This window comes from Oncorhynchus mykiss, chromosome 24 (genome assembly GCF_057628025.1).
Source record: "Oncorhynchus mykiss isolate SJ-2025 chromosome 24, ASM5762802v1, whole genome shotgun sequence".
Classification (NCBI taxonomy): domain Eukaryota; kingdom Metazoa; phylum Chordata; class Actinopteri; order Salmoniformes; family Salmonidae; genus Oncorhynchus; species Oncorhynchus mykiss.
In genome coordinates, this window is record NC_143045.1 from 37,860,214 (window position 1) to 37,887,500 (window position 27,287).

At 48.3% G+C, this 27,287-nt stretch overlaps 1 protein-coding gene across 4 annotated transcripts in view; it reads left to right on the forward strand.

The window, feature by feature from the left end:
- The window catches only part of LOC110503413 (ventricular zone-expressed PH domain-containing protein), a 206,028-nt gene that overhangs the window by 106,277 nt on the left and 72,464 nt on the right, over positions 1 to 27,287 (forward strand). For 3 of the 4 annotated variants that reach the window (XM_036962011.2, XM_036962012.2, XM_090218941.1), the window contains exons 6-7: positions 6,820 to 7,029; positions 26,254 to 26,474. In XM_036962011.2, the coding sequence (XP_036817906.2) occupies positions 6,820 to 7,029; positions 26,254 to 26,474 (431 nt within the window). Of the gene's footprint in view, positions 1 to 6,819; positions 7,030 to 18,543; positions 18,863 to 26,253; positions 26,475 to 27,287 lie in introns of those variants that run through there. The other variant, XM_090218942.1, reaches the window with a different exon arrangement.

Sequence of the window (27,287 nt, forward strand, 5' to 3'; positions counted from 1 at the left end):
CTCTCTCTCTCTCCATCTCAACAATTCTCTCTCTCTCTCTCTCTCTCTCTCTCTCTCTCTCTCTCTCTCCATCTCAACAATGCTCTTTCTCTCTCTCTCTCCATCTCAACTCTGCTCTTTCTCTCTCTTTCTCTCCTCTCTTCATCTCAACTCATCTCAACCCATTCTACCAACACTTCTCTTTCTCATCCTCCTCCTCTTTTAACTTTCTGTTATCTACTTTTCTTCCTCAGCTTAACTTTCTGTTCTCTACTCATCTTCCTCAGTTTAACTTTCTGTTCTCTACTCATCTTCCTCAGTTTAACTTTCTGTTCTCTACTCATCTTCCTCCTCTTTCTGTTCTCTTTCTCATCTTCCTCCTCTTTCTGTTCTCTACTCATCTTCCTCCTCTTTCTGCTCTCTTTCTCATATTCCTCCTCTTTCTGTTCTCTACTCATCTTCCTCCTCTTTCTGTTCTCTACTCATCTTCCTCCTCTTTCTGTTCTCTACTCATCTTCCTCCTCTTTCTGTTCTCTACTCATCTTCCTCCTCTTTCTGCTCTCTTTTTCATCTTCCTCTTCTTTCTGTTCTCTACTCATCTTCCTCCTCTTTCTGTTCTCTACTCATCTTCCTCCTCTTTCTGTTCTCTACTCATCTTCCTCCTCTTTCTGCTCTCTTTTTCATCTTCCTCCTCTTTCTGTTCTGTTTCTCATCTTCCTCCTCTTTCTGTTCTCTACTCATCTTCCTCCTCTTTCTGTTCTCTACTCATCTTCCTCCTCTTTCTGCTCTCTTTTTCATCTTCCTCCTCTTTCTGTTCTGTTTCTCATCTTCCTCCTCTTTCTGCTCTCTTTCTCATATTCCTCCTCTTTCTGTTCTCTACTCATCTTCCTCCTCTTTCTGCTCTCTTTTTCATCTTCCTCTTCTTTCTGTTCTCTACTCATCTTCCTCCTCTTTCTGCTCTCTTTCTCATCTTCCTCCTCTTTCTGTTCTCTACTCATCTTCCTCCTCTTTCTGCTCTCTTTTTCATCTTCCTCTTCTTTCTGTTCTCTACTCATCTTCCTCCTCTTTCTGCTCTCTTTCTCATCTTCCTCCTCTTTCTGTTCTCTACTCATCTTCCTCATCTTTCTGCTCTCTTTCTCATCTTCCTCCTCTCTGTTCTCTACTCATCTTCCTCCTCTTTCTGCTCTCTTTCTCATCTTCCTCCTCTTTCTGTTCTCTTTCTCATCTTCCTCCTCTTTCTGTTCTCTACTCATCTTCCTCCTCTTTCTGTTCTCTACTCATCTTCCTCTTCTTTCTGCTCTCTTTCTCATCTTCCTCCTCTTTCTGTTCTCTACTCATCTTCCTCCTCTTTCTGCTCTCTTTCTCATCTTCCTCCTCTTTCTGCTCTCTTTCTCATCTTCCTCCTCTTTCTGTTCTCTTTCTCATCTTCCTCCTCTTTCTGCTCTCTTTCTCATCTTCCTCCTCTTTCTGTTCTCTTTCTCATCTTCCTCCTCTTTCTGTTCTCTACTCATCTTCCTCCTCTTTCTGCTCTCTTTCTCATCTTCCTCTTCTTTCTGTTCTCTACTCATCTTCCTCCTCTTTCTGCTCTCTTCTCATCTTCCTCCTCTTTCTGTTCTGTTTCTCATCTTCCTCCTCTTTCTGTTCTGTTTCTCATCTTCCTCCTCTTTCTGTTCTGTTTCTCATCTTCCTCCTCTTTCTGTTCTCTACTCATCTTCCTCCTCTTTCTGTTCTCTACTCATCTTCCTCTTCTTTCTGCTCTCTTTCTCATCTTCCTCCTCTTTCTGTTCTGTTTCTCATCTTCCTCCTCTTTCTGTTCTCTTTCTCATCTTCCTCCTCTTTCTGTTCTCTACTCATCTTCCTCCTCTTTCTGTTCTCTACTCATCTTCCTCTTCTTTCTGCTCTCTTTCTCATCTTCCTCCTCTTTCTGTTCTCTACTCATCTTCCTCCTCTTTCTGCTCTCTTTCTCATCTTCCTCCTCTTTCTGCTCTCTTTCTCATCTTCCTCCTCTTTCTGTTCTCTTTCTCATCTTCCTCCTCTTTCTGCTCTCTTTCTCATCTTCCTCCTCTTTCTGTTCTCTTTCTCATCTTCCTCCTCTTTCTGTTCTCTACTCATCTTCCTCCTCTTTCTGCTCTCTTTCTCATCTTCCTCTTCTTTCTGTTCTCTACTCATCTTCCTCCTCTTTCTGCTCTCTACTCATCTTCCTCCTCTTTCTGTTCTCTACTGATCTTCCTCCTCTTTCTGTTCTGTTTCTCATCTTCCTCCTCTTTCTGTTCTGTTTCTCATCTTCCTCCTCTTTCTGTTCTGTTTCTCATCTTCCTCCTCTTTCTGTTCTCTACTCATCTTCCTCCTCTTTCTGCTCTCTTTCTCATCTTCCTCTTCTTTCTGTTCTGTTTCTCATCTTCCTCCTCTTTCTGTTCTCTACTCATCTTCCTCCTCTTTCTGTTCTCTACTCATCTTCCTCCTCTTTCTGCTCTCTTTTTCATCTTCCTCCTCTTTCTGTTCTGTTTCTCATCTTCCTCCTCTTTCTGCTCTCTTTCTCATATTCCTCCTCTTTCTGTTCTCTACTCATCTTCCTCCTCTTTCTGCTCTCTTTTTCATCTTCCTCTTCTTTCTGTTCTCTACTCATCTTCCTCCTCTTTCTGCTCTCTTTCTCATCTTCCTCCTCTTTCTGTTCTCTACTCATCTTCCTCCTCTTTCTGCTCTCTTTCTCATCTTCCTCCTCTTTCTGTTCTCTACTCATCTTCCTCCTCTTTCTGCTCTCTTTCTCATCTTCCTCCTCTTTCTGTTCTCTTTCTCATCTTCCTCCTCTTTCTGTTCTCTACTCATCTTCCTCCTCTTTCTGCTCTCTTTTTCATCTTCCTCTTCTTTCTGTTCTCTACTCATCTTCCTCCTCTTTCTGCTCTCTTTCTCATCTTCCTCCTCTTTCTGTTCTCTACTCATCTTCCTCCTCTTTCTGCTCTCTTTCTCATCTTCCTCCTCTTTCTGTTCTCTACTCATCTTCCTCCTCTTTCTGCTCTCTTTCTCATCTTCCTCCTCTTTCTGTTCTCTTTCTCATCTTCCTCCTCTTTCTGTTCTCTACTCATCTTCCTCCTCTTTCTGTTCTCTACTCATCTTCCTCTTCTTTCTGCTCTCTTTCTCATCTTCCTCCTCTTTCTGTTCTCTACTCATCTTCCTCCTCTTTCTGCTCTCTTTCTCATCTTCCTCCTCTTTCTGCTCTCTTTCTCATCTTCCTCCTCTTTCTGTTCTCTTTCTCATCTTCCTCCTCTTTCTGCTCTCTTTCTCATCTTCCTCCTCTTTCTGTTCTCTTTCTCATCTTCCTCCTCTTTCTGTTCTCTACTCATCTTCCTCCTCTTTCTGCTCTCTTTCTCATCTTCCTCTTCTTTCTGTTCTCTACTCATCTTCCTCCTCTTTCTGCTCTCTTCTCATCTTCCTCCTCTTTCTGTTCTGTTTCTCATCTTCCTCCTCTTTCTGTTCTGTTTCTCATCTTCCTCCTCTTTCTGTTCTGTTTCTCATCTTCCTCCTCTTTCTGTTCTCTACTCATCTTCCTCCTCTTTCTGTTCTCTACTCATCTTCCTCTTCTTTCTGCTCTCTTTCTCATCTTCCTCCTCTTTCTGTTCTGTTTCTCATCTTCCTCCTCTTTCTGTTCTCTTTCTCATCTTCCTCCTCTTTCTGTTCTCTACTCATCTTCCTCCTCTTTCTGTTCTCTACTCATCTTCCTCTTCTTTCTGCTCTCTTTCTCATCTTCCTCCTCTTTCTGTTCTCTACTCATCTTCCTCCTCTTTCTGCTCTCTTTCTCATCTTCCTCCTCTTTCTGCTCTCTTTCTCATCTTCCTCCTCTTTCTGTTCTCTTTCTCATCTTCCTCCTCTTTCTGCTCTCTTTCTCATCTTCCTCCTCTTTCTGTTCTCTTTCTCATCTTCCTCCTCTTTCTGTTCTCTACTCATCTTCCTCCTCTTTCTGCTCTCTTTCTCATCTTCCTCTTCTTTCTGTTCTCTACTCATCTTCCTCCTCTTTCTGCTCTCTACTCATCTTCCTCCTCTTTCTGTTCTCTACTGATCTTCCTCCTCTTTCTGTTCTCTTTCTCATCTTCCTCCTCTTTCTGTTCTGTTTCTCATCTTCCTCCTCTTTCTGTTCTGTTTCTCATCTTCCTCCTCTTTCTGTTCTCTACTCATCTTCCTCCTCTTTCTGCTCTCTTTCTCATCTTCCTCTTCTTTCTGTTCTCTACTCATCTTCCTCCTCTTTCCGCTCTCTACTCATCTTCCTCCTCTTTCTGTTCTGTTTCTCATCTTCCTCCTCTTTCTGTTCTGTTTCTCATCTTCCTCCTCTTTCTGTTCTGTTTCTCATCTTCCTCCTCTTTCTGTTCTGTTTCTCATCTTCCTCCTCTTTCTGTTCTCTACTCATCTTCCTCCTCTTTCTGTTCTGTTTCTCATCTTCCTCCTCTTTTTGTTCTCTACTCATCTTCCTCCTCTTTCTGTTCTCTACTCATCTTCCTCCTCTTTCTGTTCTGTTTCTCATCTTCCTCCTCTTTCTGTTCTCTACTCATCTTCCTCCTCTTTCTGTTCTCTTTCTCATCTTCCTCCTCTTTTTGTTCTCTACTCATCTTCCTCCTCTTTCTGTTCTCTACTCATCTTCCTCCTCTTTCTGTTCTCTACTGATCTTCCTCCTCTTTCTGTTCTGTTTCTCATCTTCCTCCTCTTTCTGTTCTCTACTCATCTTCCTCCTCTTTCTGTTCTCTACTCATCTTCCTCCTCTTTCTGTTCTCTACTCATCTTCCTCCTCTTTCTGTTCTGTTTCTCATCTTCCTCCTCTTTCTGTTCTGTTTCTCATCTTCCTCCTCTTTCTGTTCTCTACTCATCTTCCTCCTCTTTCTGTTCTCTACTCATCTTCCTCCTCTTTCTGTTCTGTTTCTCATCTTCCTCCTCTTTCTGTTCTCTACTCATCTTCCTCCTCTTTCTGTTCTCTACTCATCTTCCTCCTCTTTCTGTTCTGTTTCTCATCTTCCTCCTCTTTCTGTTCTCTACTCATCTTCCTCCTCTTTCTGCTCTCTACTCATCTTCCTCCTCTTTCTGTTCTCTACTGATCTTCCTCCTCTTTCTGTTCTGTTTCTCATCTTCCTCCTCTTTCTGTTCTCTACTCATCTTCCTCCACTTTCTGTTCTCTTTCTCTTTACAGAATGTAACTGTAACAAAATGCAGGACTGCACTGTAGCCGTTATTAGGAGAACATTTTGCATGGATTGCTAACACATAAGAACATGAAAGTGTGAATTCTTAATTAAAATGTATGTAGTTCTGTTCCTGTCTGTTAATGTTATGTATTATTTCATTGTGTGGACCCCACAAAGAGTAACTGCAGCTTTGGTTGTAGCTACTGGGGAACCTAATGAAATACTACATATTTCCATGACACCTTTTAGAATCTTTTCCATCTTTCAAACTCAATGCTAGTCTCTGGTTTAATCTCCCCCCTCTCCTTTCTCCCCCTCTCTCCCCCCTCCCTCCTTTCCCCCCCTCTCTACCCCCTCCCTCCTCTCTCCCTCCTCTCTCCCCCCTCCCTCCTCTCTCCCCCCTCTCTCCCCCTCCCTCCTCTCTCCCTCCTCTCTCCCCCCTCCCTCCTCTCTCCCCCCTCTCTCCCCCTCCCTCCTCTCTTCCTCCTCTCTCCCTCCTCTCTCCCCCCTCCCTCCTCTCTTCCTCCTCTCTCCCCCTCTCTCCCCCCTCCCTCCTCTCTCCCCCTCCCTCCTCTCTCCCTCCTCTCTCCCTCCTCTCTCTCCCCTCCCTCCCCCCTCCCTCCTCTCTCCCTCCTCTCTCCCCCCTCCCTCCTCTCTCCCCCCTCCCTCCTCTTTTCCTCCTCTCTCCCCCTCTCTCCCCCTCCCTCCTCTCTTCCTCCTCTCTCCCTCCTCTCTCCCCCCTCCCTCCTCTCTTCCTCCTCTCTCCCTCCTTTCCCCCCTCTCTCCCCCCTCCCTCCTTTCCCCCCCTCTCTACCCCCTCCCTCCTCTCTCCCTCCTCTCTCCCCCCTCCCTCCTCTCTCCCTCCTCTCTCCCCCTCCCTCCTCTCTTCCTCCTCTCTCCCTCCTCTCTCCCCCCTCCCTCCTCTCTTCCTCCTCTCTCCCCCTCTCTCCCCCCTCCCTCCTTTCTAACCCTCTCTCCCCCCTCCCTCCTCTCTCTCTCCTCTCTCCCCCCTCCCTCCTCTCTTCCTCCTCTCTCCTTCCTCTCTCCCCCTCCCTCCTCTCTCCCTCCTCTCTCCCTCCTCTCTCTCCCCTCCCTCCCCCCCTCCCTCCTCTCTCCCTCCTCTCTCCCCCTCCCTCCTCTCTCCCTCCTCTCTCCCTCCTCTCTCCCTCCTCTCTCCCCCCTCCCTCCTCTCTCCCTCCTCTCTCCCCCCTCCCTCCTCTCTCCCCCTCCCTCCTCTCTCCCTCCTCTCTCCCCCTCCCTCCTCTCTCCCCTCCCCCCTCCTCTCTCCCTCCTCTCTCCCTCCTCTCTCCTTCCTCTCTCCCCCTCCCTCCTCTCTCCCTCCTCTCTCCCTCCTCTCTCTCCCCTCCCTCCCCCCTCCCTCCTCTCTCCCTCCTCTCTCCCCCCTCCCTCCTCTCTCCCCCCTCCTTCCTCTCTCCCTCCTCTCTCCCCCCTCTCTCCCCTCTCCCCCCTCCCTCCTCTCTCCCCCTCCCTCCTCTCTCCCTCCTCTCTCCCTCCTCTCTCCCCCCTCCCTCCTCTTTCCCTCCTCTCTCCCCCCTCCCTCCTCTCTCCCCCCTCCCTCCTCTCTCCCTCCTCTCTCCCCCTCCCTCCTCTCTCCCCTCCCCCCTCCTCTCTCCCTCCTCTCTCCCTCCTCTCTCCTTCCTCTCTCCCCCTCCAGGTGCTGAGCCCCCTGGTGCCCTCCCTGGTTGGTTACCTAGGCGATGCCTCTCTGAACGAGACCCTACTGGCTGCGCTGGTGTACGTGTCACAGGCTAGCCCCGCCTCCATGGCCCCCTTCCTGCCCACGCTGAGGGTTGTGGGTCAGCAGTACCCAGTCCTGCTGGGACACGTGGTTAAAATACACAGAGCTGTGGGCTTGACCAGTGAGGTGAGGAGACATCAACATTTCCCTTTCTTCTTCTCTCACGTTCATTTCCATTGGAGATTTTAGTAATTTAGTAGACGCTCTTATCCAGAGAGACTTACAGTTAGTGTATTGATCTTCAGACAGCTAGGTGGGACAACTACGTATCACAGGCAGAGTAAGTACACTTTGTCTTAATAAAGTAGTTATCAGCAAAGTCAGAGCTTTTTAGAGGGGGATTATTTATGATACTCAGTGAAGAGTTAGGGTTTCAGGTGCTTTCGGAAGATGGGGAGGGACTCTGCTGTCCTAGCTTCAGGGGGAAGATGGGTAGGGACTCTGCTGTCCTAGCTTCAGGGGGAAGATGGGGAGGGACTCTGCTGTCCTAGCTTCAGGGGGAAGATGGGGAGGGACTCTGCTGTCCTAGCTTCAGGGGGAAGATGGGGAGGGACTCTGCTGTCCTAGCTTCAGGGCTGAGATGGACAGGGACTCGGCTGTCCTAGCTTCAGGGGGGAGATGGGGAGGGACTCTGCTGTCCTAGCTTCAGGGGGAAGATGGGGAGGGACTCTGCTGTCCTAGCTTCAGGGGGAAGATGGGGAGGGACTCTGCTGTCCTAGCTTCAGGGAGAAGATGGGGAGGGACTCTGCTGTTCTAGCTTCAGGGGGAAGATGGGGAGGGACTCTGCTGTCCTAGCTTCAGGGGGAAGATGGGGAGGGACTCTGTTGTCCTAGCTTCAGGGGGAAGATGGGGAGGGACTCTGCAATCCTTGCTTCAGGAGGAAGCTGGTTCCACCATTGGGATGGCAGGATAGAGAAGAGCTTGGACTGGGCTGAGCGGGAGCTGCCCTCCCGTAATGGTGGGAGAGCCAATAGACCAGAGGTGGCAGGACGGAGTGCTCGGGTTGTGGTGTAGGGTTTGAGCGTAGCCTGAAAGTAGGGAGGGGCAGTTTCTCTTGCTGTTCCGTAAATAAGCACCATGGTCTTGTAGTGGATACGAGCTTCGACTTGAAGCCAGTGGAGTGTGAGGAGGAGTGGGGTGACATGAGAGAACATGGGAATTGTGAACACCAGGCAGGTGCAGAGTTCTGGATAAGTTGCAGGGGTTTGATGGCACAAGCAGGGAGCCAAGCTAACAGTGAGTTGCAGTAGTCCAGATGGGAGAGGACAAGTGCCTGGATTAGGACCTGTGCCGCTTCCTGTGTGAGGTAGGTTCGTACTCTACGGATGTGCCTCTTCCTGTGTGAGGTAGGGTCGTACTGTATAGATGTTGTAGAGCATGGACCTGCAAGAGCGAGTTACTGCTTTGATGTTTGCAGAGAATGACAGGGTGTTGTCCAGGGTCACGCCAAGGTTCTTTGCACACTGGAATGGCGACACTGTGGTGTCGTCAACCGTGATGGAGAGGTCTTTGAGCGGGCAGGCCTTCCCCCAGGAGGAAGAGCAGCTCCGTCTTGTCCAGGTTGAGCTTGAGGTGGTGGGCCGACATCCAAGATGAGATATCTATCAGACACGCAGAGATGCGTGTCACCAACTGCTTGTCAGAAGGGGGGAAGGAGAAAATTAGTTGAGTGTCATACGCATAGCAACGATAGGAGAGATCATGTGAGGATATGACAGAGCTCAGTGACTTGGTGTATAGAGAGAAGAGGAGAGGGCCAAAAACCAAGCCCTGGGGTACACCAGTAGTGAGAGTACGTTGTGCAGATACAGATCCTCTCCACGTCACCTGGTAGGAGGGGCCTGGTAGGATGCAATCCAAGAGTGTGCAGAGTCTGAGACACCCAGCCCTGAGAGGGTGGAGAGGAGGATCTGATAGAGCCTGAGACACCCAGCCCTGAGAGGATGGAGAGGAGGACCTGACAGCGCCTGAGACACCCAGCCCTGAGAGGATGGAGAGGAGGACCTGACAGAGCCTGAGACACCCAGCCCTGAGAGGGTGGAGAGGAGGATCTGATAGAGCCTGAGACACCCAGCCCTGAGAGGATGGAGAGGAGGACCTGACAGAGCCTGAGACACCCAGCCCTGAGAGGATGGAGAGGAGGACCTGACAGAGCCTGAGACACCCAGCCTTGAGAGGATGGAGAGGAGGACCTGACAGAGCCTGAGACTTGCACCACTGAGAGGGTGGCGAGGAGGACCTGGCAGAGCCTGAGACGCCCAGCCCTGAGAAGATGTAGAGGAGGACCTGACAGAGCCTGAGACTTGCACCACTGAGAGGGTGGCGAGGAGGACCTGGCAGAGCCTGAGACGCCCAGCCCTGAGAAGATGTAGAGGAGGACCTGACAGAGCCTGAGACTTGCACCACTGAGAGGGTGGCGAGGAGGACCTGGCAGAGCCTGAGACGCCCAGCCCTGAGAAGATGTAGAGGAGGACCTGACAGAGCCTGAGACTTGCACCACTGAGAGGGTGGTGAGGAGGACCTGGCAGAGCCTGAGACGCCCAGCCCTGAGAAGATGTAGAGGAGGACCTGACAGAGCCTGAGACTTGCACCACTGAGAGGGTGGCGAGGAGGACCTGGCAGAGCCTGAGACGCCCAGCCCTGAGAAGATGTAGAGGAGGACCTGACAGAGCCTGAGACTTGCACCACTGAGAGGGTGGTGAGGAGGACCTGGCAGAGCCTGAGACGCCCAGCCCTGAGAAGATGTAGAGGAGGACCTGACAGAGCCTGAGACTTGCACCACTGAGAGGGTGGCGAGGAGGACCTGGCAGAGCCTGAGACGCCCAGCCCTGAGAAGATGTAGAGGAGGACCTGACAGAGCCTGAGACTTGCACCACTGAGAGGGTGGCGAGGAGGACCTGGCAGAGCCTGAGACGCCCAGCCCTGAGAAGATGTAGAGGAGGACCTGACAGAGCCTGAGACTTGCACCACTGAGAGGGTGGCGAGGAGGACCTGGCAGAGCCTGAGACGCCCAGCCCTGAGAAGATGTAGAGGAGGACCTGACAGAGCCTGAGACACCCAGCCCTGAGAGGATGGAGAGGAGGACCTGACAGAGCCTGAGACACCCAGCCCTGAGAGGGTGGAGAGGAGGATCTGATAGAGCCTGAGACACCCAGCCTTGAGAGGGTGGAGAGGAGGACCTGACAGAGCCTGAGACTTGCACCACTGAGAGGGTGGCGAGGAGGACCTGGCAGAGCCTGAGACGCCCAGCCCTGAGAAGATGTAGAGGAGGACCTGACAGAGCCTGAGACACCCAGCCCTGAGAGGATGTAGAGGAGGACCTGACAGAGCCTGAGACACCCAGCCTTGAGAGGGTGGAGAGGAGGACCTGACAGAGCCTGAGACTTGCACCACTGAGAGGGTGGCGAGGAGGACCTGGCAGAGCCTGAGACGCCCAGCCCTGAGAAGATGTAGAGGAGGACCTGACAGAGCCTGAGACTTGCACCACTGAGAGGGTGGCGAGGAGGACCTGGCAGAGCCTGAGACGCCCAGCCCTGAGAAGATGTAGAGGAGGACCTGACAGAGCCTGAGACTTGCACCACTGAGAGGGTGGCGAGGAAGACCTGACAGAGCCTGAGACTTGCACCACTGAGAGGGTGGCGAGGAAGACCTGACAGAGCCTGAGACTTGCACCACTGAGAGGGTGGCGAGGAGGACCTGGCAGAGCCTGAGACGCCCAGCCCTGAGAAGATGTAGAGGAGGACCTGACAGAGCCTGAGACTTGCACCACTGAGAGGGTGGCGAGGAGGACCTGGCAGAGCCTGAGACGCCCAGCCCTGAGAAGATGTAGAGGAGGACCTGACAGAGCCTGAGACTTGCACCACTGAGAGGGTGGCGAGGAAGACCTGACAGAGCCTGAGACTTGCACCACTGAGAGGGTGGCGAGGAGGACCTGGCAGAGCCTGAGACGCCCAGCCCTGAGAAGATGTAGAGGAGGACCTGACAGAGCCTGAGACTTGCACCACTGAGAGGGTGGCGAGGAGGACCTGGCAGAGCCTGAGACGCCCAGCCCTGAGAAGATGTAGAGGAGGACCTGACAGAGCCTGAGACTTGCACCACTGAGAGGGTGGCGAGGAGGACCTGGCAGAGCCTGAGACGCCCAGCCCTGAGAAGATGTAGAGGAGGACCTGACAGAGCCTGAGACTTGCACCACTGAGAGGGTGGCGAGGAGGACCTGGCAGAGCCTGAGACGCCCAGCCCTGAGAAGATGTAGAGGAGGACCTGACAGAGCCTGAGACTTGCACCACTGAGAGGGTGGCGAGGAGGACCTGGCAGAGCCTGAGACGCCCAGCCCTGAGAAGATGTAGAGGAGGACCTGACAGAGCCTGAGACTTGCACCACTGAGAGGGTGGCGAGGAAGACCTGACAGAGCCTGAGACGCCCAGCCCTGAGAAGATGTAGAGGAGGACCTGACAGAGCCTGAGACTTGCACCACTGAGAGGGTGGCGAGGAAGATCTCATGTCTCTCTCCTCCTCCTTTTAAAATTGTATTTAACCTTTATTTAACTAGGCAAGTCAGTTAAGAATAAATTCTTATTTACAATGACGGCCTACCCCAGGACAAACACTAACCCAGACGAAGCTGGGCCAATTGTGCGCCGCCCTATGGGACGACTCCCAATCACGGGCGGTTGTGATACAGCCTGGAATCAAACCAGGGTCTGTAGTGACGCTTCTAGCACTGAGATGCAGTGCCTTAGACCTTTGCGCCACTCGGGAGCCCAGAAACCGAGATCCCACAAAACAGAGATCCCACAAACAGATCCCACAAACCGAGCGCCCACAAACCAAGCGCCCACAAACAGAGATCCCACAAACAGAGATCCCACAAACAGAGATCCCACAAACAGAGATCCCACAAACAGAGATCCCACAAACCGAGATCCCACAAACAGAGATCCCACAAACAGAGATCCCACAAACCGAGATCCCACAAACCGAGATCCCACAAACAGAGATCCCACAAACAGAGATCCCACAAACAGAGATCCCACAAACAGAGATCCCACAAACAGAGATCCCACAAACAGAGATCCCACAAACAGAGATCCCACAAACCGAGCGCCCACAAACAGAGATCCCACAAACAGAGATCCCACAAACAGATCGCCCGCTCTGTCTCTGTCTCTTTCTCTTGTCTTGCATTCCATTTATCTCCTCTTCCTCTCTCTCTCACTCCCCTCCTCTCTCATTCCCCCTTTCCCATGTCATTGTCCACTTTTATCTCTTGATCAGTGCTGGGTAGTGCGATGGTGTTGACTCAGACTCAGACCGGAACTCACTGTGCCAGTATCACTTAGTCAGCCTGGCTAGGTCCGTCCACACACACTTGTCATGAACCGCTGTCGGTCACCTGCCAATCAAAACACAGGGACACAGTGAAACCCATCCTTACATTCCTCATTCCCAATCGTCATTAGCCTGAGCTTTCATATGTACCTAATCCTCCTCATCTAAGGCTTAGGGTGACATTGACAATAAACACTCAGTAAACAGACCCATAGCTGCTGCCTAGTCAACAGGCCCATAGCTGCTGCCTAGTAAACAGGCCCATAGTTGCTGCCTAGTAAACAGGCCCATAGTTGCTGCCTAGTCAACAGGCCCATAGTTGCTGCCTAGTAAACAAGCCCATAGTTGCTGCCTAGTAAACAAGCCCATAGCTGCTGCCTAGTCAACAGGCTGATGGTTGCTGCCTAGTAAACAGGCCCATAGTTGCTGCCTAGTCAACAGGCCCATAGTTGCTGACTAGTCAACAGGCCCATAGTTGCTGCCTAGTCAACAGGCCCATAGTTGCTGCCTAGTCAACAGGCTGATGGTTGCTGCCTAGTAAACAGGCCCATAGTTGCTGCCTAGTCAACAGGCCCATAGTTGCTGCCTAGTCAACAGGCCCATAGTTGCTGCCTAGTCAACAGGCCCATAGTTGCTGCCTAGTCAACAGGCCCATAGTTGCTGCCTAGTCAACAGGCCCATAGTTGCTGCCTAGTAAACAGGCCCATAGTTGCTGCCTAGTAAACAGGCCCATAGTTGCTGCCTAGTCAACAGGCCCATAGTTGCTGCCTAGTAAACAGGCCCATAGTTGCTGCCTAGTCAACAGGCTCATAGTTGCTGCCTAGTAAACAGGCCCATAGTTGCTGCCTAGTCAACAGGCCCATAGTTGCTGCCTAGTAAACAGGCCCATAGTTGCTGCCTAGTAAACAGGCCCATAGTTGCTGCCTAGTCAACAGGCTCATAGTTGCTGCCTAGTCAACAGGCCCATAGTTGCTGCCTAGTCAACAGGCTCATAGTTGCTGCCTAGTAAACAGGCCCATAGTTGCTGCCTAGTAAACAGGCCCATAGTTGCTGCCTAGTAAACAAGCCCATAGCTGCAGGCCTGTATAGTTATGCTTGGAACCACAGCATCAAATCTGTCACAGCAGTTTATTTAGCTTCTTAATCACAGTATGTTCGAGCATCACGTCATCTCACATGCGTGGGCCAACGCTAACACGCGTCGGTAACATGCTAAGTCCTCTGTATGCCCGTGTGTGTGTAAGAGCTGCATGCTTCTCCAGCCCTCCATATGGTCTCATTCAGTGGAAGTGTTTGTTCAGGTGAACATCTTCTTCTAGGGTCAAGGCCTGGAACAGTTCTGCAGAGATTGTTAATGGACATGATAGTCTATTGAGATGATTAGTGAATGTGTCCTTCTGAAGGATCACTGAGAGGAGATGTTTAGTGAATGTGTCCTTCTGAAGGATCACTGAGAGGAGATGATTAGTGAATGTGTCCTTCTGAAGGGACACTGAGAGGAGATGTTTAGTGAATGTGTCCTTCTGAAGGATCACTGAGAGGAGATGATTAGTGAATGTGTCCTTCTGAAGGATCACTGAGAGGAGAGGCATGTCCCAGCCTGTCCTATTGTCATCCCAAAGAGGTTAGCACCAGGGGTTCAACTAGGGTTGAGCCATGTTCACGGTCATCTGACATTGTTTCTCCACACTGTCCTCTCGTCCCATGTCCACATCCACACACTGACTCAACCCTAACCCTAGATTCATGTCTACACCCTGACTCAACCCTAACCCTAGATTCATGTCTACACCCTGACTCAACCCTAACCCTAGCTTCATGTCTACACCCTGACTCAACCCTAACCCTAGCTTCATGTCTACACCCTGACTCAACCCTAACCCTAGCTTCATGTCTACACCCTGACTCAACCCTAACCCTAGATTCATGTCTACACCCTGACTCAACCCTAACCCTAGATTCATACCACACCCTGACTCAACCCTAACCCTAGATTCATGTCTACACCCTGACCCAACACTAACTCTAGATTCATACCACACCCTGACTCAACCCTAACCCTAGATTCATACCACACCCTGACTCAACCCTAACCCTAGATTCATACCACACCCTGACTCAACACTAACCCTAGATTAATGTCTACACCCTGACTCAACCCTAACCCTAACACTAGATTCATGTCCACACCCTGACTCAACACTAACCCTAGCTTCCTGTCCACACCCTGACTCAACACTAGCCATAACCCTAACCCTAGATTCATGTCCACACCCTGACTCAACCCTAACCCTAACCCTAACACTAGCTTCATTTCCACACCCTGACTCAACACTAGCCATAACCCTAACCCTAGATTCATGTCTACACCCTGACTCAACACTAGCCATAACCCTAACCCTAGATTCATGTCCACACTCTGACTCAACACTTGCCATAACCCTAACCCTAGATTAATGTACACACCCTGACTCAACACTAGCCATAACCCTAACCCTAGATTCATGTCCACACTCTGACTCAACACTAGCCATAACACTAACCCTAGATTCATGTACACACCCTGACTCAACACTAGCCATAACCCTAACCCTAGATTCATGTCCACACCCTGACTCAACACTAACCATAACCCTAACCCTAGATTCATGTACACACCCTGACTCAACACTAGCCATAACCCTAACCCTAGATTAATGTCCACACCCTGACTCAACACTAGCCATAACCCTAACACTAATTTTGGTTCATCATACTTTAAACATACTTTGTTTTGGGGACCTGTAAGGTGCTGGAAAAGGAGTCCGGCTCTGGGTATCTCCGGTAGCTACGGCTCAATTTAACCACGGGTCAATACTGAGTCACACTTCACCCTCATAGTTGACGTCTGGTGAGCGTTCTGGTACAAAATGTCCTCCTGCAGGTGGAGGTCGGTGTTACACATGTTGAAACCGATTTGTGCTGAGGTCACCAGTCCATTCCTCACAACGATAAAACCTGAGTGATTGATGGAGAGAGACACACGGTGCCTAGTGATTATATGACTTCCAACACCGTGTTACGAGGACATAGGTATGTTGTAGCCCTCTGCATGCTTTTGGAATGACTCTCTGCTCTCCTGTTTTAAAAGAGGCGAGAGGGGAAAAGCCTAGAACTACAGCTAGTGATCTACCCCTCACACCCTGTCCTGTAACACCCCTCTACCCCTCACACCCTGTCCTGTAACACCCCTCTACCCCTCACACCCTGTCCTGGTTCTCCTGTAACACCCCTCTACCCCTCACACCCTGTCCTGGTTCTCCTGTAACACCCCTCTACCCCTCACACCCTGTCCTGGTTCTCCTGTAACACCCCTCTCTCCAGCACACCCTGTCCTGGTTCTATCTCCTGTAACACCCCTCTCTCCAGCCTCCTCTCTCCTTCCTCCCTTCTCTCCTTCAACAAACTAGCTCCAGCCTCCTCTCTCCTTCCTCCCTTCTCTCCTTCAACAAACTAGCTCCAGCCTCCTCTCACCTTCCTCCCTTCTCTCCTTCAACAAACTAGCTCCAGCCTCCTCTCTCCTTCCTCCCTTCTCTCCTTCAACAAACTAGCTCCAGCCTCCTCTCTCCTTCCTCACTTCTCTCCCTCAACAAACTAGCTCCAGCCTCCTCTCTCTATCCTTCCTTTCTCTCCTTCAACAAACTAGCTCCAGCCTCCTCTCTTCTTCCTCCCTTCTCTCCTTCAACAAACTAGCTCCAGCCTCCTCTCTCCTTCCTCACTTCTCTCCCTCAACAAACTAGCTCCAGCCTCCTCTCTCTATCCTTCCCTCTCTCCCTCTGTACCTCAACAAACTAGCTGGTGTGTTTGATTATTCATTGTCATTGTTTCCCTAGAAGTTATGGAAAGGCAAAGCCCCACTGTGGGGTTTGACAGGATAAATGCGGATTCTCAGCAGGATTCTACTCTTTCCGGGACACACACTTACACACGCAAACATACACACACATACACTCACACAAACACACGCTTCCCAGGAGAGGCAGAACGATTTGGCCTGTCAGCTTCAATCACTCCTCTGTTATTGTTCCGACACTACTCCAAACCTATCCGCTCCAGCAGTAGTGTGTGTATGTGTGTGTGTGTATGTGTGTGTGTGTGTGTGTGTGTGTGTGTGTGTGTGTGTGTGTGTTGTGTGTCTGTGTGTGTATATGTGTGTGTATATGTGTGTGTGTGTGTGTGTGAGTGTGTGTGTGTGTGTGTGTGTGTGTGTGTGTGTATATACATATGTGTGTGTGTGTGTGTCTGTTGAATGTTTCTGGGCAGTAGATATGTGTGTATATATGTGTGTGTGTGTGTGTGTGTGTGTGTGTGTGTGTGTGTGTGTGTGTGTGTGTGTGTGTGTGTGTGTGTGTGTGTGTGTGTGTGTGTGTGTGTGTGTGTGTGTGTGTCGAATGTTTCTGGGCAGTAGATATGTGTGATGTTCCAGTTAGGAGCCAGAGAAGGTTTTGAATAAAGCAACCTGTTTTACTTCCTCCTTTTACTGTATGTTCTGTCTCCCTGCCTCCTGATTGGACCAGCACACGGATTCCTCTGCTGATGAGATCTGGTACAAAATGTCCTCCACTCTCTTAATGTAACAAGCCACCTGGTCCCACTAAAGTCCCAGAAGTGTGTGTGTGTGTGTGTGTGTGTGTGTGTGCCTGCTGAATCCGACACTGAATCTGATATTCCTGCTTTCCTCCCTTCACCGAGTGGATCTCAGGAAAACTTGGCATTCCTCTGAATCTCCTACTTCTCTCTAAAATGGCCACCAGGATGCGTTTACGTTTGTTTACGAGGGTGTGTGTATGTGTGACCACTGGCATGTAGCCTCTCGCCGGGGGTAGAGGTGTAATTGCCTCATTTAAAGGGATGATTACAGGGATATGGGGATGGTTGTGCTCTTTGAAGGTGAGCCAGATTGACAGAGATGGGTTGACTGGGAGCTAGTGGATGTTGTGCAATAGCAGGAAGAATGAATGGTGTGCGTGCATTTCAGTGTGTTAACAGGAGTGGGGCACAGGGTACTCCCTTACCATCAACCAGTAGGCCTTAGTGGAGACGTTTCCCAGAATCACTGCTTGTTTTACCCTTGGTAAGAGAGTGAGGAAAGACAGGACACTGCTTTGGGGGCCAGTTGACAGTTGAAAGCCTTGTGGAAGGGATGATTTCATAAAAATAATAAAACAGAATAATTTCTTGGTAGCCACAATATTTTAGTGGTGTGTGTGTGTGTGTGTGTGTGTACGTGTGTATGTGTGTGTGTCTGCATGTGCGTATGTGTGTATGTGTGTTGTGTGTGTGCGTTTATGTGTGTGTGTGTGTTTGAGAAAGTCAGAGGGGAGCCCTCACACCCCATGGCTCGCACACACATAAAGTCATGACATATTGCTCTTTAATTTCCGGCAATTGTCGTTAAACGGGTTTAAACGGCCACTTATTAAGAGACCTCTTCACACCCTGTCCTGGTGTCACCTACTCTAACCCCAGTCACACTGTCCAGCCTCCTCCCCTTCCTTCCTTCCTTCCTTCCTTCCTTCCTTCCTTCCTTCCTTCCTTCCTTCCTTCCTTCCTTCCTTCCTTCCTTCCTTCCTTCCTTCCTTCCTTCCTTCCTTCCTTCCTTCCTTCCTTCCTTCCTTCCTTCCTTCATTCCTTCCTTCCTTCCTTCCTTCCTTCCTCCCTTCCTTCTGTACCTCAACAAACCTTCCAGCCTCTTCGCTCTCCTCTTCTGTCCAACATCCTCCTTCTCTCCTCTCCTTCTCTCCTCTCCTTCTCTTCTCTCATTCTCTCCTATCTTCCTTTCCTCTCGTTCTCTCCCCTCCTCTCCTTCTCATCACGTTCTCTACTCTCCTTGTATCCTTTACTTCTCTCCTCTTTTCTCTCCTCTCCTTCTCTACTCTCCTTCTCTCCTCTCCTCCAGCATCTCCTTCTCTCCCCTCATCCCCACCTCCCCACCTTCTCTCCTTGTCAAGGGATGACGCTGGAGAGGAGAAACAAGTATGGGGAGTCAAACATTTAATGGGGAACGGATATTGAACGAGACAGGAGCAGCGTCAGCACACAGACAAAGTACAATCAATTCAGCATCGGGGAACTGACAAATAGAGGGGAGGTAATAAACAGGTGATTGAGTGAGTCCAGGTGAGTCTAATATCGCTGATGCACCTTGACGAGGGAAGGCAGGTGTGCCTAAATGATGGTGGCAGAAGTGTGTAATGCAGGGCAGCCTGGCGCCCTCGAGCGCCAGGGGGAAAGAGTGGGAGCAGGCGTGACAGTATTCCCCCCCCCCTCTAGGGGCGCCACCCGAGCCTGACGATCCGGCTGAGGCAAGAACGCCTGTCGATCCAGCTGCGGCGAGGGAGCCCGATGATCCGGTTGAGCATGACGTGGAATGGAAAACCTGCCAAGCCAACCGAGGCAAGGAAACCTCTCGAGCCAGCTAGGCCCTGGAAGCCCGATGAGCTGGCTTAGGCACCCTTGGTTCCATCGGCGGCGGAATCCACCCGACGTCATCAACAAAACAAAAAACTCCTGGACCGGCAGAGCGAACAAGACCCGACGATCTGGCTGAGACCCAACGTGGGATGGGAAATTATTTGTGATGGGATCAAAGGTGATTTTAGCTTCTAAAATGTGAGATTTGGGTTTTCATAAGGTTAGGGCTCTGCTCAATCAGTGGCCCGCCCCTGTGAAGGGACATGGGCTATAAAACTTTTCAAACACGCCCTCCTCTCCCTTCCTATATAAAGCCTTGACGACAATATACTAACCTCCTGGATGTGAGGACGACGGTCCGATGTCAGAATTGTTCAGATAATAACAGAACGAAGCCAACATCAGCGTGTGCTTTGGTTGCGAATGGTATGAACTTTGAACTCTTATTCACTACAGAAGTGATACCTCCTAGCCGTTGAGTTAGCAACAGCAGTTGAAAACGAGGGTTAGGAAGGAACAGACAGAGTGTCCCGTCTATCACACAACAACGTTACTAAAACGTACCAATTGACCACCAGAGACATTCTTCAAAGGACAAAGGACTTGGTTTGGCAACACGGCCTTCCATCTACCACCAACCTACCGAAGCGCAGCTCAGAGTAAATATATATTTCATTTTCCTTTTCCAAATGGGCGGTAATTTAGAATGCATAAGATACTTTATTTATGATAGCACAGCTTCTCCCTTTGTCCCTCAGTCTTCCTGCTCTTTCACTCAAACCCAGCCCCTTTTCTTTGTGTAACCAGCTGTCATATCTGTTCCGCCAGCTAGGGACGATTTCCTTTATGACATAATTTGTAATCAAGTTATGATTAATTAGGTGTATATGTAATTCTGTGTGATTAGTTAGGTATTTAGTAAATAAATAAATAAACCCAATTTTACATTGCTGATTCAACTTATTAGCCAGGGTTTGTGCAGATAACCAAGAATTTACAACTTTCAGATGAGACTGAATTAAGGTGACGATTAATATTGACTGCTATTGATGTAAAATATTACTAGTTCTTTAAGAGTTTATTCGGAAGATAACAGCTCTATAAATATTATTTAGTGGTGCCCCGACTCTCTAGTTAATTAAATTTGCATGATTAGCTCAATCAGGTAATATTAATTACGGAGAAATTATTTTATAGAATAGGATGTCATATCACTTAATCTGGCATAGCCAAAGACACGACAATGGGGAGTCAAACATTTAATGGGGAACGGACATAGAACGAGACAGCAACAGCGTTAGCACACGGGTAACACAGACAAAGTACAATCAATGCAGCATCGGGGAACTGACAAATATAGGGAATGTAATAAACAGGTGATTGAGTGAGTCCAGGTGAGTCCAATATCGCTGATGCACGTGACGAGGGAAGGCAGGTGTGCGTAAATGATGGCACTCTCCTTCTCTCCTCTCCTCTCTCTCTCTCTCTCTCTCTCTCTCTCTCCTCTCTTCTCCTCTCCTCTCCTTATCTCCCCTACTCTCCTCTCCTTCCATCCTCTCCTCCTCTCCTCTCCGTGCCTATCCTCTCCTTCTCTCCTCTCTTCTCCTCTCCTCTCCTTATCTCCCCTACTCTCCTCTCCTTCTCTCCTCTCCTTATCTCCTCTCCTTATCTCCCCTACTCTCCTCTCCTTCTCTCCTCTCTTCTCCTCTCCTCTCCTTATCTCCCCTACTCTCCTCTCCTTCTCTCCTCTCCTTATCTCCCCTACTCTCCTCTCCATCTCTCCCCTCCTCTCTTTCTCTCTTCTCCTTCCTTTCATCTCCTTCTCTACTTCTCTCCTCTCCTTCTCTCCTCTCTCTCTCTCTCTCTCTCTCTCTCTCTTCGTCTCTCTCTCTCTTCGTCTCTCTCTCTTCCTCTCTCTTTCTCTCTCTCCCACTCTCTCTCTCTTCCTCTTCCTCTCTCTTCCTCTCTATCTCTCTTTCTCTCTCTTTCTCTCTCTTCTTCCCTCTCTCTTTCTCTCTCTCTCTCTTTATTCCTCTCTCTATCTCCCTCTCTCTCTCTCCCTCTCTGTTTCTCTCTCTTTCTCAAATATTATACAATATATACACATATTGTACTATATTAACTACATTTTCTCTGTAATTGTCCATATCTATGTCTAGCCTACATACAGCCTACATACAGCCTACATACAGCCTACATACAGCCTACATACAATCTACATACAGCCTACATACAATCTACATACAGCCTACATACAGCCTACATACAGCCTACATACAATCTACATACAGCCTACATACAATCTACATACAGCCTACATACAATCTACATACAGCCTACATACAATCTACATACAGCCTACATACAATCTACATACAGCCTACATACAATCTACATACAGCCTACATACAGCCTACATACAGCCTACATACAATCTACATACAGCCTACATACAATCTACATACAGCCTACATACAGCCTACATACAATCTACATACAGCCTACATACAATCTACATACAGCCTACATACAATCTACATACAGCCTACATACAATCTACATACAGCCTACATACAGTTGCCTAGCCGCTGCTTACCAAACATGTTCCAAACCCCCATTAAAGGTTATTAATGAACTGTGCGCTCTGAAGGGAGAGAACGCTTGATGTATGTGTGTGTGTGTGTGTGTGTGTGTGTGTGTGTGTGTGTGTGTGTGTGTGTGTGTGTATGTGTGTGTGTGTGTGTGTGTGTGTGTGTGTGTGTGTGTGTGTAGGGCTGTGTGAGGTGTGTGTGTGTGTGAATGAGACTCTAAAACACTTTAACAGCCTATTAGCCTGCTGGGTAGCAGCCAGCACTACGCTCCACTGACTTTGCTAATTACTGTCGACACTTTGAAAGAGGGACATAAAATGACCTGCCTGTTAAATGTGCTATGTTGTGTACTGTAATATACTAAAGAAGGCTAGCACTGTAGTAGTGGAACAGGGCATGTAGTGATGGAAATGTTTCAGATACCAGCAGATGGAGGTTTTAACTGTTTCCTGTAGTGTGGTCAGGGACCGGCAACTCACATGTATGTATATATAAACATTCATACACTACTGGTCAAAAGTTTTAGAACGCCTCCCGAGTGGCTCAGTGATCTAAGGCACTGCATCGCAGTGCTATCTGTGCCACTAGAGATTCTGGATTTGAGTCCAGGCTCTGTTGCAGCCAGCCGCGACAGGGAGAACCATGGGGCGGCGCACAGCTTGACTCCAGCCCTGGAGTTTGGTATTCCTCCACTGGTATGTCATCCAGCCCTGGAGTTTGGTATTCCTCCATTGGTATGTCATCCAGCCCTGGAGTTTGGTATTCCTCCACTGGCATGTCATCCAGCCCTGGAGTTTGGTATTCCTCCACTGGTATGTCATCCAGCCCTGGAGTTTGGTATTCCTCCACTGGTATGTCATCCAGCCCTGGAGTTTGGTATCCTTCCACTGGTATGTCATCCAGCCCTGGAGTTTGGTATTCCTCCACTGGTATGTCATCCAGCCCTGGAGTTTGGTATTCCTCCACTGGTATGTCATCCAGCCCTGGAGTTTGGTATACCTCCACTGGTATGTCATCCAGCCCTGGAGTTTGGTATCCTTCCACTGGTATGTCATCCAGCCCTGGAGTTTGGTATCCTTCCACTGGTATGCCATCCAGCCCTGGAGTTTGGTATCCTTCCACTGGTATGCCATCCAGCCCTGGAGTTTGGTATCCTTCCACTGGTATGCCATCCAGCCCTGGAGTTTGGTATCCTTCCACTGGTATGCCATCCAGCCCTGGAGTTTGGTATTCCTCCACTGGTATACCATCCAGCCCTGGAGTTTGGTAACCTTCCACTGGTATGCCATCCAGCCCTGGAGTTTGGTATCCTTCCACTGGTATGCCATCCAGCCCTGGAGTTTGGTATTCCTCCACTGGTAGGCCATCCAGCCCTGGAGTTTGGTATTCCTCCACTGGTATGTCATCCAGCCCTGGAGTTTGGTATCCTTCCACTGGTATGCCATCCAGCCCTGGAGTTTGGTATTCCTCCACTGGTAGGCCATCCAGCCCTGGAGTTTGGTATTCCTCCACTGGTATGCCATCCAGCCCTGGAGTTTGGTATTCCTCCACTGGTATGCCATCCAGCCCTGGAGTTTGGTATTTCTCCACTGGTAGGCCATCCAGCCCTGGAGTTTGGTATTCCTCCACTGGTATGTCATCCAGCCCTGGAGTTTGGTATTCCTCCACTGGTATGCCATCCAGCCCTGGAGTTTGGTATTCCTCCACTGGTAGGCCATCCAGCCCTGGAGTTTGGTATTCCTCCACTGGTAGGCCATCCAGCCCTGGAGTTTTCCCAGACTTAAAGGCTTTAATGGCATCAAGAAGTTCTTCCTTTCTGTTTTTCTGTACTGATGTTAATTTTACATTTTTAATAGGAAAAAAAATCCATACAATTAACTTAGGTTCGTTTTTGGTAGAATATCTATGTTGAAGATTGAACATTCGTTTTTTTTTATTTTTCCCTCATATTCCATCTAGTTCGCTTTATCTTTTACAATATATTACACTGGATCTTTCTAGAATAAGTTCCTCCATTTCTTTGAGTTTTTCTGATTCTGAGCCTCTATAGTACAGTTTTTATCGCTGTCTATCTGTACAATTAGACCTTCTATTTCCTTTGTTAATATGGACTCTTTTGACCTAAATGTCTTTTGTTTTATAGATGAGTACTGAATTACATGGCCTCTAAAGGCACATTTAAAAGTGTTCCCTGTCAATAAGGGGATCTGCTGTACCTGTTATGTCGGAAAAAGTCAGTAATAAATTATTCTGTCCTAGTTAAAAACAAGTTGTCATCCAATAGGCTTTGATTCAATTTACAGTATCCTCGCCCATGTGGAAATGCTGTAAGAGTAATGTATATGCCAATTATCTGATGGTCCGACTGCATTTTGTCCCCTATCAACACTTTTTAAACTTTTGGTGCCAGAGAGAATGACATAAGAAAGTAATGAAGACGACTAGCTTGATTAAGTCTCCATGTATATCTCACTAGGTCAGGATATTAAACCTCCTCCATGTATATCTCACTAGGTCAGGATATTAAACCTCCTCCATGTATATATCTCACTAGGTCAGGGTATTAAACCTCCTCCATGTATATCTCACTAGGTCAGGATATTAAACCTCCTCCATGTATATCTCACTAGGTCAGGATATTAAACCTCCATGTATATCTCACTAGGTCAGGATATTAAACCTCCTCCATGTATATCTCACTAGGTCAGGATACTAAACCTCCATGTATATCTCACTAGGTCAGGATATTAAACCTCCTCCATGTATATCTCACTAGGTCAGGATATTAAACCTCCATGTATATCTCATTAGGTCAGGATATTAAACCTCCTCCATGTATATCTCACTAGGTCAGGATATTAAACCTCCTCCATGTATATCTCACTAGGTCAGGATATTAAACCTCCATGTATATCTCACTAGGTCAGGATATTAAACCTCCTCCATGTATATCTCACTAGGTCAGGATATTAAACCCACACGACATTCCTGCAGTCAGCATGCCAATTGCTCCCTCAAAACTTGAGAAATCTTTGGCAATGTATTTTGTGACAAAACGGCACATTTTAGAGTGGCTGTTTATTGTCCCCAGCACGAGGTGCACCTGTGTAATGATAATACTGTTTAATCAGCGTCTTGATATGCCACACCTGTCAGGTGGATGGATTATCTTGGCAAAGGAGAAATTATCACTAACAGGATGTATTCAAATTCGTGCACAACATTTTTGAGAAATAAGCGTTTTGTGAGAATGGCTCTTGAAACATGGGACCAATTATACAACAAATGTTAATTTTTGTCTCGAGAACAGAGTGGAGAAAAATGATTTATTTATTTCAACATCTCTTGAGAAAATGCGAACGCCAGATAAAATGTGCACCCAAGATTAACAGTAGTCTCATCAGCATTTCATTTCCTTAAAACCGGTCAAACTGATGACATTTGGACATTTTGTACAAGACCAATCTTTCCACTGTTTTTGGAGGTATTGTACTTTATCCCCGTCCCTAAAGGTAACACTTAACCTCTGTTAACTAGATTACAAATTAATTTGTTCTATCATGTAAAACATTATTCTGGTGAACACTACTTTACTGTCTTCTGGGGCGTCAAGTTGACCAACAAATGGTCTACCAAATGTAAAACATGATCAGAAGAAACATGTTTAAATTAGGGGTGAAAGTAGCCAGTATTAAATTATAGTAAATTAATTAAAGTAGGCAAAATTATTACGGTGAATCTAACCCATAGGGTAGCGCACAATTGGCCCAGCGTCGTCCGTGTTTGGCCTGGGGTAGGCCGTCATTGTAAATAATAATTTGTTCTTAACTGACTTGCCTAGTTAAATAAAGGTTACAATTATTTTTTAAGAATTGCGCAAGTGATTTTCAGATGAAAACGTCATGACACAGCACTCATGATAGGTGAAACTGACCGCAGAAACAACAGTAAACAGAACAAGATGTTGTTGACATGGCAACGGTATCCTGTCTTAGGTCAGCGTAACCCAGGCGTCTTATTCCGGGTTTCAGAACCGGGATACACGCCTTTTTTGAGTTAACGTAAATGGGGATATGATGTTTATGTGTGTCAACTCTAGAAGGAAAAGAAACACACACCTATTTAGGCCAGGTGCTGACTAGCGGAGTGGAACACTTTTAATGAAAGGAGAGCTGCACACTCTAGGAGCTCAGATGCAAAAAGCTGCCAAGCTGTCTTCATCGGGGTATAATCACAAACACTGCGGGATGACTCGTTTATGTAGTGTCAAAAGACACACAGGTGTCTGTAATCATGGCCAAGAGTGGCCTGATATCATTGGTTCAATCTCAAATATTAAAATGGCATACAAAGAACAGCATACAAAAAGCGAATGGATAGCATACGATCATAGATTCATTTTAGACCGCACTACTATGTGTCTCAACTCAACAACAGAATACCAGTATACTGAATAATAATGGGATGTGTGTGCTGCTGTGTCGACTTAGGGGTTGAACACAGAAGGAGTCAGGTGGGACAGTCATCTCCCTCTCCACATGGCAAATCTTTCTGTGTCTGGTGTGTGTGTGTGTGTGTGTGTGTGTGTGTGTTTGTGTGCGTGTCCTGGCTTAGGCTCTCTTAGCTCTCTGCTGGTTGTGGACTCTCCACTTATCACTTTGTCTCTATCTCTCTTCGACTCCTTGTTTGTTTGTCTTTATCTTGGTATCTCTAATAGTGTGGTAGAACGTTTGATGATGTGGTGGACTCCTGGTGAGGCTTCTCAATCACTTGTGTTAACAATCTCCCTCTCAACACAGGCATTCACTCTCTCCTCTTGTTTCACTTCACCTTGTAGGTACTTTTATTTTCTAACCCCGATATACTGTACACACCTCCTAACTTCTCCTCTCTCTCTCTCTCTCTGTCTCTCGCTCTCTCTCTCTCTCTCTCTCTCTCTCTCTCTCTCTCTCTGTCTCCCTCTCCCTCTCCCCTTCAGTGTCAGGCCCGTAGCTCGCTGGTGTACCTAGTGTCTCTACTGGGCAGTATGGATCACAGCTTCCACCACACTCTCCTGCTGGAGATCAGAGCCCTGACTGACAGATACACCTCCATCCTGGGAGGCTGTGCCAAAGACATCTACAGGATGAGTAACAGCTTCACCTCCATAGCCAGACTACTGGGGAGAAGACTGGAGACAGACACTACTATCAACTGCAGGTAGAGTGCACAGGAACGCACAAACACACACACACACACATACACACACACACACAAACAGATACACACACAAACAGATACACACACACACACACACACAAACAGATACACACACACACACACACACACACACACACACTTCTTTTGCCAGACTACTTAAAAACATATTGACAGGCCTCACAAAAAAACAGTACACAAACTCAACCGACCCCATTGGGAACATGTCCGTAGGGAAATGAGCCACCGAATGGAACGTGTGCCATTGATTTCATGATTCCTGTCATTTATGAGCTTAAATTATTCACAGCTACTAAGTTAATTGGTGTTTTAACGATGGAACAGTGCAGTGTTCCATAGTAAAGCGTTTTGTTTGTTGCCTGGAACAACATGTTTTCTGGTTAGAAAACATACGACTAATTGCTAGTGCAAGTGTAGGTCGCCCCATTTTTAAAATGGCCGACGACCCTTAATGTAGAAATACTGCCCTGGCTGTAAGGTCCCTCAATATCACTCCTTCATCTTCCTCCTAACCGACTTGTTTTGTGTTATTCTCTGTTTGTCTTGTCATCCAAATCTGGTTAAATCTCATTCTGAACCCTTTATGGACCTTTAGTTTTACTGAAACTATGTTAGTTTTACTACAGCGGCTTTAACCACTGTTAATACCCCTTAAAACGGCCCTGTCGTTGCTCTGCCCAGCCTTACCACGCCAACCTGCAATGCCAAAACAAATCACTCATCTAATGCGTTATTCTTTGCGATTAAAGCTCTGTAAATGAAAAGTTTTGCCTCAACAACCCAAAAAATAGGTAC